General features: G+C 45.1%; 1 protein-coding gene across 5 annotated transcripts in view; it reads right to left on the reverse strand.

Annotated features, from left to right (window-relative positions):
* Positions 1-16,284, reverse strand: part of LOC121586750 (engulfment and cell motility protein 1) — a 152,634-nt gene that overhangs the window by 89,072 nt on the left and 47,278 nt on the right. For all 5 annotated transcript variants that reach the window (XM_045226419.1, XM_045226420.1, XM_045226418.1 and 2 more), the window contains exons 2-6: positions 8,063-8,214; positions 4,141-4,181; positions 3,911-3,983; positions 3,728-3,778; positions 419-588 (exon numbers count right to left, since the gene is read on the reverse strand). In XM_045226419.1, coding sequence (XP_045082354.1) covers positions 419-588; positions 3,728-3,778; positions 3,911-3,983; positions 4,141-4,181; positions 8,063-8,214 — 487 coding nt within the window. The remainder of the gene's footprint in view (positions 1-418; positions 589-3,727; positions 3,779-3,910; positions 3,984-4,140; positions 4,182-8,062; positions 8,215-16,284) is intronic.

Raw genomic sequence — 16,284 nt, forward strand, 5'->3', positions numbered from 1 at the left:
GCACCCCAATGGTGGAACAAGCTCCCCCACGACGCCAGGACAGCGGGAGTCACTGACCTCCTTCCGGAGACTTAAAACCCTACCTCTTTAAGGAATACCTGGAATAGTGTAAAGTAATCCTTCTACCCCTCCCCCACCCCCCAATAAAAATAAATAAATAAAAAGTGGTTGTCCCACTGGCTATCATAAGTTGAATGCACCAATTTGTATGGTGGATAAGAGTGTCTGCTAAATGATGTAAATGTAAATGTAAGAGAAGTAAGAGGTGATCAGATCAGAGTAGAGAAGTAAGAGGTGATCAGATCAGAGAAGAGCAGTAAGAGGTGATCAGAGTAGAGAAGTAAGAGGTGGAGAAAGGAGGACAGGAGAAGACAATGTAGGAGAGTAGAGAAGATGGGAGGAGAGAAAGAGTACGTACTCTGTGCCGCTCTCCACCATCTGTGTGAGCAGTGAGATGCCATCCAGGTTGATGAACTCCTGGGCGAAGGTGATGTCTCTGGAAGAGTTGGCCAGGTCCTTCAGGGCCTCCAGCTTGGCATCCATACTAGATGACTGGATCCTCTCGTGAAGTTGTGCCGCCATCTGAGACTGGAGAAGAGAGGGCAGTGACAGGGTTAAACACTGAACATATACATATGTCGCTGTCGGAAACTCCAGGACCAAGAACACGTATTCAAAATAGCTTTAGAATTTGTGTATTTAGAACTGTATGTTCCTTAATGGTAAAATATGGCATTTTTTTTGTTGTTTTTTTGAAAATATTTATCTTTTGGCGATACAAGATTTTCTTCAGACCGTGATGAATACAGGAGTAATAGCTTGGCGTCTATAGTGGACGACTGGATCTGCTCACAGAGTTGAGCAGTTGTCTGAGACTGGAGTTAAAAGGAGAGAGAACAGTTGGCAGGCAGACCTGGCTCTCAAGAGAAGACAGGCTATGTGCACACTGCCCACAAAATGAGGTGGAAACTGAGCTGCACGTCCTAACCTCCTGCCAAATGTATGACCATATTAGAGACATATATTTCCCTCAGATTACACAGACCCACAAAGAATTCGAAAACAAACCCAATTTTGATAAACTCCCATATTAATTGGGTGAAATACCAGTGTGCAATCACAGCAGCAAGATTTGTGACCTGTTGCCACAAGAAAATGGCAACCAGTGAAGAACAAACACCATTGTAAATACAACCCATATTTATGTTTATTTATTTGCACTCACCTTTGTGAGTGTAATGTTTACTGTTAGTTGTTTGATTATTTATTTCACTTTTGTTTATTGTCTATTTCACTTGCTTTGGCAATGTAAACATGTTTCCCCATGCCAATAAAGCCCTTCAATTGGAATTGGAATTGAAAAGAAAGAAAGAAAGAGAGAAAGAAAGAAAGAAATAAAGAGAGAAAGAAAGAAAGAGAGATATGCAGTCAACATACACAGAACAAATGTAGTTATTGACTTAACAGGCTTGAAGTTCTGGTAAAGACAAGTGTCATTTCTTACATTATGGATGGAGCTGATAGTACGACATGTGTAAGCTAAGTCAGGGCTTTACAGCCATGTCTTCAGCGTGGATTGGCTTCAAGGGATTAGCCAGGCCATAACAAGTATGCAGACAAGGTGAAAAAAGTGTTATCTACAGTGAGGAGAACAAGTATTTGATACACTGCCGATTTTGCAGGTTTTCCTACTTACAAAGCATGTAGAGGTCTGTAATTTTTATCATAGGTACACTTCAACTGTGAGAGACGGAATCTAAAACAAAAATCCAGAAAATCACATTGTATGATTTTTAAGTAATTAATTTGCATTTTATTGCATGACATAAGTATTTGATCACCTACCAACCAGTAAGAATTCCAGCTCTCACAGACCTGTTAGTTTTTCCTTTAAGAAGCCCTCCTGTTCTCCACTCATTACCTGTATTAACTGCACCTGTTTGAACTCGTTACCTGTATAAAAGACACCTGTCCACACACTCAATCAAACAGACTCCAACCTCTCCACAATGGCCAAGACCAGAGAGCTGTGTAAGGACATCAGGGATAAAATTGTAGACCTGCACAAGGCTGGGATGGGCTACAGGACAATAGGCAAGCAGCTTGGTGAGAAGGCAACAACTGTTGGCGCAATTATTAGAAAATGGAAGAAGTTCAAGATGACGGTCAATCACCCTCGGTCTGGGGCTCCATGTAAGATCTCACCTCGTGGGGCATCAATGATCATGAGGAAGGTGAGAGATCAGCCCAGAACTACACTGCAGGACCTGGTCAATGACCTGAAGAGAGCTGGGACCACAGTCTCAAAGAAAACCATTAGTAACACACTATGCCGTCATGGATTAAAATCCTGCAGCGCACGCAAGGTCCCCCTGCTCAAGCCAGCGCATGTCCATGCCCGTCTGAAGTTTGCCAATGACCATCTGGATGATCCAGAGGAGGAATGGGAGAAGGTCATGTGGTCTGATGAGACAAAAATATAGCTTTTTGGTCTAAACTCCACTCGCTGTGTTTGGAGGAAGAAGAAGGATGAGTACAACCCCCAAGAACACCATCCCAACCGTGAAGCATGGAGGTGGAAACATCATTCTTTGGGGATGCTTTTCTGCAAAGGGGACAGGACGACTGCACCGTATTGAGGGGAGGATGGATGGGGCCATGTATCGCGAGATCTTGGCCAACAACCTCCTTCCCTCAGTAAGAGCATTGAAGATGGTTCGTGGCTGGTTCTTCCAGCATGACAACGACCCGAAACACACAGCCAGGGCAACTAAGGAGTGGCTCCGTAAGAAGCATCTCAAGGTCCTGGAGTGGCCTAGCCAGTCTCCAGACCTGAACCCAATAGAAAATCTTTGGAGGGAGCTGAAAGTCCGTATTGCCCAGCGACAGCCCCGAAACCTGAAGGATCTGGAGAAGGTCTGTATGGAGGAGTGGGCCAAAATCCCTGCTACCCTCTAATTGCAAACAAAGGTTTCTGTACTAAATATTAAGTTCTGCTTTTCTGATGTATCAAATACGTATGTCATGCAATAAAATGCAAATTAATTACTTAAAAATCATACAATGTGATTTTCTGGATTTTTGTTTTAGATTCCGTCTCTCACAGTTGAAGTGTACCTATGATAAAAATTACAGACCTTTACCTCTGCTTTGTAAGTAGGAAAACCTGCAAAATCGGCAGTGTATCAAATACTTGTTCTCCCCACTGTATCTAACCCTCTGGATGGGCCTGTCTCGAGTGAATTTCACCCCAACAGCAGACACTATTCCAGGTTTTGGAAGAATAACCTCTCACCCTCGCTATCTATCCGAGGGATTAGAAGAAGAAGAAGACAGGAGGAAGGAGGGGACAGGAGAGATGAAGATGTCCTGATGGGGATGACAGACACTGTCACAATGCTCAGTTTCTAACACAATCCTCATGTTACAAACAAGAAGGAATGATGGCCTAATGGTTGTGTGTTGAATAAGTAGTACATCACTCAACTTAACCCTAAAATGTCTCTTTCCACTTAACCCTGACATTCTCTTATACTCTGAAAGGTTTCAGTTAACTTTACTATGGAATGTGACGTTCAACTTCACTTTTAAATGGAGAAAAATGTAAAAATATAAAAAGGAGATTCAGCCTTTTAACATGAAACTATTGGAGCTCCATGACCAAAGACTCCCTTCCTCTTTCAGTATGTTTTAGGACAAACTTAATGAATACATAACCCAAACTTACAGGAGATGTTGTCAGTCGCAGTATAGAACCATTCTTTATGTCATTGCGATTCTGCGGAGAAAGGAGAGGGACAACTTAGAGGTGTGATGTCAAACATTAAATGCTGAAGTGTATTATTAAAACCAACATGCATATCATTGTTTAGTCCAATATGACAAAGGTAACAAGAAAGTAGAGGCCAACCTTTTCTGTGATGTAGAAATTAGTGGAATCAGCATTTTGCAGAGCAAAGTTTTCGTGGTTCCCCAAAGACCATCTGAAGAAGAAAATGTAAAACATTAAAACGCATGAGCTTTGAATTGAAAGAACACTCAGAGAGAGACAGAGAGAGAGAGACAGAGAGACAGATAAAGACAGAGAGAGAGAGAGAGAGACAGAGAGAGACAGAGAGAGACAGAGAGAGATTTTCTTACCCTTCGCACACCTCTTTGATAATGGCTGAGAGGGGCTTTTTCTGAGAAAATAAGAAATAGTTCATTCTCATTAGAAAATGCAATATCCTTTAAGTACAGCTACGTCAATTATAGTGTATAACTATGAAGTCCCTCTCCAGACAGAGGGGACAAAGGGAGGGGGTGTGTTGTGGGAGGAATTGTATGTTTTAGTGACATCCAGTATTAACTTTAGTGTAAACACACATGGAAACACACGCACGCAACCTTAGCAGCAAAAAAGTGGGCGACATGTCCGTTGGCACCCCAGCCCCAGCTCTCTTCTCCCCATATCCCCCTCTACCCCCAGGTCAAAGGCTTACCCAGGCTACAAGCATCCCTCCCTCCCAGCTGCTCCAGCCCCTCTGAGCTACAGTAGCTAGCATTATTGCATTAGCATGTGCAGTACTTAGATCAATTCTCTGACGCTAACAAGTAAATGTTTGGGTAGCGGCCTGGGAGGCACAGCAGCAGAGTTCTCGAGAGAAATAAAGACAACTGTGGTGCTGCATGATGGAGTGACGCAGCAGTTCTCTCTGAAGAGGCTCTTTAGATTTATGCAGAGCTAGTCTCAATGGGCTCCAGAGCACTGAGCGGAGCTGCTTTAACACATTAATAGAGTGACTCAGTCTGCAATGGAGGCAGACAGGCATATGCTGCTAAAGTACAGAGGCCACAGAGTAGAGGAGAGATGGAGAGAGGAGAGGAGAGATGGGGAGGAGAGGAGAGATAGAGGGAGAGAGGAGAGATAGAGGGAGAGAGGGAGGGAGGGGATAGATAGGTGAGCTAGAGGGAGGAGAGGAGAGAAAGGGAGGAGAGGAGAGACAGATGGAGGAGAGGAGAGACAGAGGGAGGAGAGGAGAGACAGAGGGAGGAGAGGAGAGACAGAGGGAGGGGAGGAGAGACAGAGAGAGGGGAGGAGAGACAGAGAGAGGGGAGGAGAGACAGAGAGAGAGGAGGAGAGACTGAGGGAGGGGAGGGGAGGGGAGACAGAGGAGGGGAGGGGAGACAGAGGGAGGGGAGTAGAGACAGAGGGAGGGGAGGAGAGACAGAGAGAGAGGAGGAGAGACTGAGGGAGGGGAGGGGAGACAGAGGGAGGGGAGGGGAGACAGAGGGAGGGGAGGGGAGACAGAGGGAGGGGAGGGGAGACAGAGAGAGAGGAGGAGAGACAGAGGGAGGGGAGGAGAGGAGAGACAGAGGGAGGAGAGGAGAGGAGAGACAGAGGGAGGGGAGGAGAGACATAGAAGGAGAGACTGAGGGAGGGGAGGGGAGACAGAGAGAGAGGAGGAGAGACAGAGGCAGGGGAGGAGAGGAGAGACAGAGGGAGGAGAGGAGAGAAGAGACTGAGGGAGGGGAGGAGAGACAGATGGAGGAGAGACAGATGGAGGAGAGGAGAGACAGAGAGAGGGGAGGAGAGACAGAGAGAGGGGAGGAGAGGAGAGACAGAGGGAGGGGAGGAGAGAGAGGGAGGGGAGGAGAGAGAGGGAGGGGAGGAGAGACAGAGAGAGGGGAGGAGAGACAGAGAGAGGGGAGGAGAGACAGAGAGAGAGGAGGAGAGACAGCGGGAGGGGAGGAGAGGAGAGACAGAGGGAGGGGAGGAGAGAGAGAGGGAGGGGAGGAAAGGGAAAGGGGGATATCTAGTCAGTTGTACAACTGAATGTATTCAACTGAAATGTGTCTTCCACATTTAACTTACTAACCCCTCTGAATTAGAGAGGTGTGGGGAGCTGCCTTAATCGACATCCACATCATCGCCGCCCGGGGAACAGTGGGTTAACTGCCTTGCTCAGGGGCAGAAGGACAGATTTTTACCTTGTCAGGAGAGATAGAGGGAGCGGAGGCAAATGCATCTGACAAATTTGTAAAGTCACAAGCTTGATGTAATGATTGCGTGCTTTGAATATGGGACCAAATATTACCTTTTTTCTACTTTAATGCACATATACAGTGAGGGAAAAAAGTATTTGATCCCCTGCTGATTTTGTACGTTTGCCCACTGACAAAGAAATTATCAATCTATAATTTTAATGGTAGGTTTATTTGAACAGTGAGAGACAGAATAACAACAAAGAAATCCAGAAAAACATGTCAAAAATGTTATAAATTGATTTACATTTTAATGAGGGAAATAAGTATTTGACCCCTCTGCAAAACATGACTTAGTACTTGGTGGCAAAACCCTTGTTGGCAATGACAGACGTTTCTTGTAGTTGGTCACCAGGTTTTCACACATCTCAGGAGAGATTTTGTCCCACTCCTCTTTGCAGATCTTCTCCAAGTCATTAAGGTTGAGGCTGACGTTTGGCAACTCGAACCTTCCGCTCCCTCCACAGATTTTCTATGGGATTAAGGTCTGGAGACTGGCTAGGCCACTCCAGGACCTTAATGTGCTTCTTCTTGAGCCACTCCTTTGTTGCCTTGGCCGTGTGTTTTGGGTCATTGTCATGCTGGAATACCCATCCACGACCCATTTTCAATGCCCTGGCTGAGGGAAGGAGGTTCTCACCCAAGATTTGACGGTACATGGCCCCTTCCATCGTCCCTTTGATGCGGTGAAGTTGTCCTGTCCCCTTAGCAGAAAAACACCCCCAAAGCATAATGTTTCCACCTCCATGTTTGACGGTGGGGATGGTGTTCTTGGGGTCATAGGCAGCATTCCTCCTCCTCCAAACACGGCGAGTTGAATTGATGCCAAAGAGCTCCATTTTGGTCTCATCTGACCACAACATTTTCACCCAGTTCTGCTCTGAATCATTCAGATGTTCATTGGCAAACTTCAGACGGGCCTGTATATGTGCTTTCTTGAGCCGGGGGATCTTGCGGGCGCTGCAGGATTTCAGTCCTTCACGGCATAGTGTGTTACCAATTGTTTTCTTGGTGACTATGGTCCCAGCTGCCTTGAGATCATTGACAAGATCCTCCCGTGTAGTTCTGGGCTGATTTCTCACCGTTCTCATGATCATTGCAACTCCACGAGGTGAGATCTTGCATGGAGCCCAGACCGAGGGATATTGACAGGTCTTTTGTGTGTCTTCCATTTGCGAATAATCGCACCAACTGTTGTCACCTTCTCACCAAGCTGCTTAGCGATGGTCTTGTAGCCCATTCCAACCTTGTGTAGGTCTACAATCTTGTCCCTGACATCCTTGGAGAGCTCTTTGGTCTTGGCCATGGTGGAGAGTTTGGAATCTGATTGATTGATTGCTTCTGTGGACAGGTGTCTTTTATACAGGTAACAAACTGAGATTAGGAGCACTCCCTTTAAGAGTGTGCTCCTAATCTCAGCTCGTTACCTGTATAAAAGACACCTGGGAGCCAGAAATCTTTCTGATTGAGAGGGGGTCAAATACTTATTTCCCTCATTAAAATGCAAATCAATTTATAACATTTTTGACATGCGTTTTTCTGGATTTCTTTGTTGTTATTCTGTCTCTCACTGTTCAAATAAACCTACCATTAAAATTATAGACGGATCATTTCTTTGTCAGTGGGCAAACGTACAAAATCAGCAGGGGATCAAATACCTTTTTTCCCTCACTGTAAGTGAATTTGTCCCAATACTTTTGGTCCCCTAAAATGCGGGGACTATGTACAAAAAGTGCTGTAATTCCTAAACGGTTCATCGGATATAGATGAAAAAACCCTCAAATTAGAGTTGACAGTCTGCACTTTAACCTCACAGTCATTGTGTTGCTCAGAAAACTTGGGGGGCCAAATAAAACAACCTGCGGGCCAGCCACCAGTTGGGGAACCCTGCTATACAAGAATCATGTCTGCACTACTCCGTCAGTCACAGGACATAGGAATAACGCCACTGGTTGTGACACAATGTGTGAAAGCAGTACAGGCAGTCTATTGGGCAGCTTATTGGGCAATGGACCCCTCTTTTTGATCAGGCACTGACCTGGTCTATCTCCATGAGTTTAGGGAAGGCCCCCGGCCACTCAATGGCCACCTTGACGATGTCGGAGGGCGGCGGCATGATGGTGGTGGAGGGGTGTGGAGGGGTGTGGAGGGGTGTGGAGGTGCCTCTCACTGAGGAGCTCTCATCCAAACCTGGAGGGGAGAGAAACAGACAGAGGGGGTCACATTATTGAATGGACAGAATATAATATAATAGACTAGAAATGATCAATTTGCTCAGAAATTCAAAATGTTTTGCTGACACAGCACTACAATACAGTAGTAGACCAACCCACTACACGAAGAGACACTTCTTCATTCAGTCATTCCCTCTCACAGTCTATTTTGAAACCAAGTGACATCAATATTCATTTGCTCAAGAGTTCACAAGGTCAGTGATGAAATATTAATGAGAGACATGATGGAAGAAGTGGTGGAAAAATTACCCAATTGTCATACTTGAGTAAAACCCTAACCCTAAATATACTTAAGTATCAAAATAAATGTATAAATCATTTCACACTCCTTATATTAAGCAAACCAGACAGCACAATTGTATTTTTATTTACAGATAGCCAGGGGCACACTCCAACACTCAGACATAATTTACAAACGAAGCATTTGTGTTTAGTGAGTCTGCCAGATCAGAGGCAGTAGGGATAAACAGGAATGTTTCCTTGAATTAAACAATTTTCCTGTCCTGCTAAGCATTCAAAATGTAACGAGTACTTTTGGGTGTCAGGGAAACTGTATGGAGTAAAAAGTACATCATTTTATTTAGGAATGTAGTGAAGTAAAAGTATAAATACTAAAGTACAGATATCCACAAAAATGACTTAAGTAGTACTTTATAGTATTTTTACTTAAGTACTTTACACCACTGACCAGGGTACAGGTTCATTAAGCGTATTCATTACACTCACTTATACAGATCCCAGATCAGGCCAAATACTGCAATAGCAAAAGTGCCGTTGGCTTGGCCTGCATCCCAAATTGCACCATAGGGCTCTGGTCAAAAGTAGTGCACTGAGTGCACAAAACATTAGGAACACCTTCCTAATATTGAGTTTCACCCCCTTTTGCCCTCAGAACAGCCTTAATTCGTCAGGGCATGGACTCTACAAGGTGTCGAAAGTGTTCCTCAGGGATGCTGGCCCATTTTGACTCCAACGCTTCCCACAGTTGTGTCAAGTTGGCTGGATGTCCTTTGGGTGGTGGACCATTCTTTATACACACGGGAAACTGTTGAGCATGAAAAACCCAGCAGCATAGCAGTTCTTGAAACAAACCGGTGTGCCTGACACCTACTACCATACCCCATTCAAAGGCACTTAAATATTTTGTCTTGCCCATTCACCCTCTGAATGGCACACATACACAGTCCATGTCTCAATTGTCGCAAGGCTTAAAAATAATTATTCAACCTGTCTCCTCCCCTTCATTAACACTGATTGAAGTGGATTTAACAAGTGACATCAATAAGGGATCATAGCATTCACCTGCATTCACCTGGTCAGTCTGTGTCATGGAAAGAGCAGGTGTTCCTAATGTTTTGTACACTGGGTGTATAGATGGAGTAACTGGGGCACAACCAGAGGACTGTACTAACAAATAGTACTGACAAATAGTAAACAAACAAATCAATGGACATAAAAAACTGTCATCAAGCAGTACCCCTTGCAAAAAACATTGTCTACAATAGCCTGTATGTATGATACCCAAGATATTAAACTACAGCATAGCAGAAAGAGTAAAAGAGTGGGCCTCAGCAGAGGTGTTGCTACTGAACCCAACCTGCTGCTACTGAACCCAACCTGTTGCTTCTAAACCCAACCTGCTGCTACTGAACCCAACCTGTTGCTTCTAAACCCAACCTGTTGCTACTGAACCCAACCTGCTGCTACTGAACCCAACCTGTTGCTTCTAAACCCAACCTGCTGCTACTAAACCCAACCTGTTGCTTCTAAACCCAACCTGTTGCTACTGAACCCAACCTGCTGCTTCTAAACCCAACCTGTTGCTACTGAACCCAACCTGTTGCTTCTAAACCCAACCTGTTGCTACTGAACCCAACCTGCTGCTACTGAACCCAACCTGCTGCTACTGAACCCAACCTGTTGCTACTGAACCCAACCTGTTGCTTCTAAACCCAACCTGTTGCTACTGAACCCAACCTGTTGCTTCTAAGTCCAACCTGTTGCTACTGATCCCAACCTGCTGCTACTGAACCCAACCTGTTGCTACTGAACCCAACCTGTTGCTTCTAAACCCAACCTGCTGCTACTGAACCCAACCTGTTGCTTCTAAACCCAACCTGTTGCTACTGAACCCAACCTGTTGCTACTAAACCCAACCTGCTTCTTCTAAACCCAACCTGTTGCTACTGAACCCAACCTGTTGCTACTGAACCCAACCTGCTGCTACTGAACCCAACCTGTTGCTTCTAACCTGTTGACTTCTGTAATCGCAAAAGTCTTGGTTTCTTGCACATAAATATCAGAAGTCTACTTCCTAAGTTTGAGTTATTCACTGCGTTAGCACACTCTGCCAACCCTGATGTTCTAGCAGTGTCTGAATCCTGGCTCAGGAAGGCCACCAAAAATTCTGAAATTTCCACCCCCAACTATAACATTTTCCGTCTAGATAGAACTGCCAAAGGGGGTGGAGTTTCAATCTACTGTAGAGATAGCCTGCAGAGCTCTATCATACTATCCAGGTCTGTGCCCAAACAGTTTGAGCTTCTACTTCTAAAAATCCACCTTTCCAGAAATAAGTCTCTCACTGTTGCCGCTTGCTACAGACCCCCCTCAGCCCCAGCTGTGCCCTGGACACCATATGTGAATTGATTGCCCCCATTTATCCTCTGAGTTTGTACTGCTTGGTGACCTAAATTGGGATATGCTTAATACCCCAGCCATCCTACAATCCAAGCTAGATGCCCTCAACCTCACGCAAATTATCAACGAACCTACCAGGTACAACCCTAAATCCTTAAACATGGGTACCCTCATAGATATCATCCTGACTAACATACCCTCTAAATACACCTCAGCTGTCTTCAACCAGGATCTCAGCGATCACTGCCTTATTGCCTGCGTCCGTAACGGGTCTGCGGTCAAAGCGACCACCCCTCATCACTGTCAAACGCTCCCTAAAACACTTTAGCGAGGAGGCCTTCCTAATTGACCTGGCCCAGGTATCCTGGATGGATATAGATCTCATTCCGTCAGTAGAGGATGCCTGGTTGTTCCTTAAAAGTAATTTCCTCTCAATCTTAAATAAACATGCCCCTTTCAAAAAATACAGAACTAAGAACCGATATAGCCCCTGGTTCTCCTCAGACTTGACTGCCCTTGACCAGCACAAAAACATCCTGTGGCGTACAGCATTAGCATCAAATAGCCCCCGCGATATGCAACTTTTCAGGGAAGTTAGGAACCAATATACACAAGCAGTCAGGAAAGCAAAGGCTAACTTTTTCAAACAGAAATTTGCATCCTGTAGCACTAACTCCAAAAAGTTTTGGGACACTGTAAAGTCCATGGAGAATAAGAGCACTTCCTCCCAGCTGCCCACTGCACTGAGGCTAGGAAACACTATCACCACCGATAAATCTACAATAATCGAGAATTTCAACAAGCATTTTGCTACAGCTGGCCATGCTTTCCATCTGGCTACCACTAACCCGGCCACCAACTCTGCACCCTCTGCTGCAACTTGCCCATGCCCCCCCCGCTTCTCCTTCACACAAATTCAGACAGCTGATGTTTTGAAAGCGCTGCAAAATCTGGACCCCTACAAATCAGCTGGGCTAGACAATCTGGACCCTTTCTTTCTAAAACTAGCCGCCGAAATTGTCGCAACCCCTATTACTAGTCTGTTCAACCTCTCTCTTTCATAACGTCTGAGATCCCCAGAGATTGGAAAGCTGTCGCGGTCATCCCCCTCTTCAAAGGGGGTGACACTCTAGATCCAAACTGCTACAGACCTATATCCATCCTGCCCTGCCTTTCGAAAGTATTCGAAAGCCAAGTTAACAAACAGATCATCGACCATTTCGAATACCACCGTACCTTCTCCGCTATGCAATCCGGTTTCCGAGCTGGTCACGGGTGCACTTCAGCCACGCTCAAGGTCCTAAACGATATTATAACCGCGATTGATAATAGACAGTATTGTGCAGCCGTCTTCATCGACCTGGCCAAGGCTTTCGACTCTGTCAACCACCGCATTCTTATTGGCAGACTGCTACAGACCTATATCCATCCTGCCCTGCCTTTCGAAAGTATTCGAAAGCCAAGTTAACAAACAGATCATCGACCATTTCGAATACCACCGTACCTTCTCCGCTATGCAATCCGGTTTCCGAGCTGGTCACGGGTGCACTTCAGCCACGCTCAAGGTCCTAAACGATATTATAACCGCGATTGATAATAGACAGTATTGTGCAGCCGTCTTCATCGACCTGGCCAAGGCTTTCGACTCTGTCAACCACCGCATTCTTATTGGCAGACTAAATAGCCTTGGTTTCTCAAATGACTGCCTCGCCTGGTTCACCAACTACTTCTCAGATAGAGTTCAGTGTGTCAAATCGGAGGGCCTGTTGTCTGGACCTATGGCAGTCTCTATGGGGGTGCCACAGGGTTCAATTCTTGGGCCGACACTTTTCTCCGTGTATATCAATGATGTCGCTCTTGCTGCTGGTGACTCTCAGATCCACCTCTACGCAGACGACACCATTTTGTATACATCTGGCCCTTCATTGGACACTGTGTTAACAAACCTCCAAACGAGCTTCAATGCCATACAACAATCCTTCAGTAGCCTTCAACTGCTCTTAAACACTAGTAAAACTAAATGCATGCTTTTCAATCGAACGCTGCTAGCACCCGCCCACCCGACTAGAATCACCACTCTCGACGGGTCTGACCTAGAGTATGTGGACAACTACAAATATCTAGGTGTCTGGTTAGACTGTAAACTCAACTTCCAGACTCACATAAAGAATCTCCAATCCAAAGTTAAATCTAGAATCGGCTTCCCTATTTCGCAACAAAGCCTCCTTCACTCATGCTGCCAAACATGCCCTCGTAAAACTGACTATCCTACCGATCCTTGACTTCGCGATGTCATTTACAAAATAGCCTCCAACACTCTACTCAGCAAATTGGATGTAGTCTATCACAGTGCCATCCGTTTTGTCTCCAAAGCCCCATACACTACCCACCACTGTGACCTGTACGCTCTTGTTGGCTGGTCCTCACTACATGTTCGTGCTGTCAAACCCACTGGCTCCAGGCCATCTATAAATCACTGCTAGGCAAATCCCGCCTTATCTTAGCTCATTGGTCACCATAGCAGCACCCACCCGTAGTCTGCGCTCCAGCAGGTATATCTCACTGGTCATTCCCAAAGCCAACACCTCCTTTGGCCGCCATTCCTTCCAGTTCTCTGCTGCCAATGACTGGAACGAATTGCAAAAATCTCTGAAGCTGGAGACTCTTATCTCCCTCAATAACTTTAAGCATCAGTTGTCAGAGCACCTTACCGATCACTGCACCTGTACACAGCCCATCTGAAATTAGCCCACCCAACTACCTCATCCCTATATTGTTATTTATTTTGCTCTTTTGCACCCCAGTATCTCTATTTGCACATCATCTCTTGCACATCTAGCATTCCAGTGTTAATACTATTGTAATTATTCTGCACTATAGCCTATTTATTGCCTTACCTCCATAACTTGCTACATTTGCACACACTGTATATATATTTTCTGTTGTATTTCTGACTTTATGTTTTTTTTACCCCATATGTAACTCTGTGTTGTTTTTATTGCACTACTTTGCTTTATCTTGGCCAGGTCGCAGTTGTAAATGAGAACCTGTTCTCAACTGGCTTACCTGGTTAAATAATGGTGAAATAAAAAATAAATAAAAAACCCAACCTGCTGCTACTGAACCCAACCTGTTGCTACTGAACCCAACCTGCTGCTACTGAACCCAACCTGCTGCTACTGAACCCAACCTGCTGCTACTGAACCCAACCTGTTGCTACTGAACCCAACCTGTTGCTACTGAACCCAACCTGCTGCTTCTAAACCCAACCTGTTGCTACTGAACCCAACCTGCTGCTTCTAAACCCAACCTGCTGCTACTGAACCCAACCTGCTGCTACTGAACCCAACCTGTTGCTACTGAACCCAACCTGTTGCTTCTAAACCCAACCTGTTGCTACTGAACCCAACCTGCTGCTACTGAACCCAACCTGCTGCTACTGAACCCAACCTGCTGCTACTGAACCCAACCTACTGCTACTGAACCCAACCTGTTGCTTCTAAACCCAACCTGTTGCTACTGAACCCAACCTGCTGCTACTGAACCCAACCGGTTGCTTCTAAACCCAACCTGTTGCTACTGAACCCAACCTGCTGCTACTGAACCCAACCTGTTGCTTCTAAACCCAACCTCAGCAGAGGTGTTGCTACTGAACCCAACCTGTTGCTACTGAACCCAACCTCAGCAGCTCATCTCCAGGGGCCAGGTTGTGTGTCGTGCTTGGCTCTGGGTGATATGGTCGTGCTTGGCTCTGGGTGATATGGTCGTGCTTGGCTCTGGGTGATATGGTCGTGCTTGGCTCTGGGTGATATGGTCGTGCTTGGCTCTGGGTGATATGGTCGTGCTTGGCTCTGGGTGATATGGTCGTGCTTGGCTCTGGGTGATATGGTCGTGCTTGGCTCTGGGTGATATGAGCAGCGTAGGCAGCATCAGAGGTGTTACAGGCCTGAGGAGCATTAGCAGACACACACACTGACACACACACACGGCAGTTAACTGTAATCCTGCGTGGCTCAAGCCAGGGATAAAAGTAGTATTACTGAGAAAGCAGAAAGGAGGAAGTTAAGCAGAGAGAGAGAGAGAGATGGATGGAGAGATGGTCTGATTCCTCCTGGCTTTCTCAGATAAGACTGGTTAAGATGCCGTCTGCACTCAGAGATGACCAGGGGACCGGACACAGACTTCTGAGTATTTGATTTCATACCACAAGAGATGATTTCACCGTATAACGACACCAAACGTCCATCCAAAATGGAAATAGTGAAAATGGAAATAGTTTACACAGAGTACCGTAGATGTAGTATGAGTACCAAATGCACCCTATTTGTTAGGTAGTGCACTACTTTTGACACCAAACCTATGGGCCCTAGTCAAAAGTAGTGCACTACACAGGGAATAGGTTGCCATTTGGGATCAACCACTGTAGATACACAAAAACCAGCCAAGCAACGTCACGTGTTATTTATTCTGTATTTTCTGTCTGGGTCATCTTCGCTCCCGAAGGAGAAGACCCTTTACATATTTAATCCTCTTTCATAATACATGGCCCCAGTCCCAGGGTCGACTCTCTCTCTGTGTGTGTGACGTACCCCATAATAAGCACAGCCCTTGTTCAGGGAGCCATAGCTTCAGTAGACAATAGCTAGCTGAATCTTCCATCCAGGATGTGTCACAGTCACCTTTCGTTTGTTGTAATTTCAATTTAACGAAATTCATAACAACAACCACCAGCCTTTTTTTTTACACCGTTAAAATAAATCTGAGGGAAATAATGGACTCTCGGTTTAAACATTGGACTGTGTATAATGACAACTTTGAGATACAGCCTTCAGCGCACGTGTGTGTGTGTGTAGGGCTTTGACTGAAAAAGACACACGTGGCTTTTCTCTGCAACTTAACTATTACCATTACACTTCGTTAATATCAGTATCATCAATTATTATTCAAGTTAGTATTACCTCTAAATATTAGTCTAGTATACAAATGAAGAAATGGTAGATTGGAGAGGATTGTCACATTTTTGTATTGACACAACTTAATGCATAGGCTATCAGACAAAAGAAACGTTGAATTTCACTATTGCATCGAACTTAGTTACTGCTTTTTCCTTTTCTTTTCATTTATGTTTCGTAGGTGTCCATTTTGTTTAAATGTATGTTACTGTTGTCTTAGGCCTAAGGCACTGTGTAAAAAGGGGACGTCACAATTCTGTTTGTTCACTTGTTAACATGGAAATGCTTCTTAATAAAACCTATTTGAAACAAGCCATTACACTACATTATTATCATGGCACTTTATTATTATTATTCAGGTAATTACTTCTAAATATTAATCTACCAATTAAGAAATGCCAGGTTGGAGAGGATCTATCGCATTTTCGTATTGA

Source organism: Coregonus clupeaformis, chromosome 17, assembly GCF_020615455.1.
Source record: "Coregonus clupeaformis isolate EN_2021a chromosome 17, ASM2061545v1, whole genome shotgun sequence".
Lineage (NCBI taxonomy): Eukaryota > Metazoa > Chordata > Actinopteri > Salmoniformes > Salmonidae > Coregonus > Coregonus clupeaformis.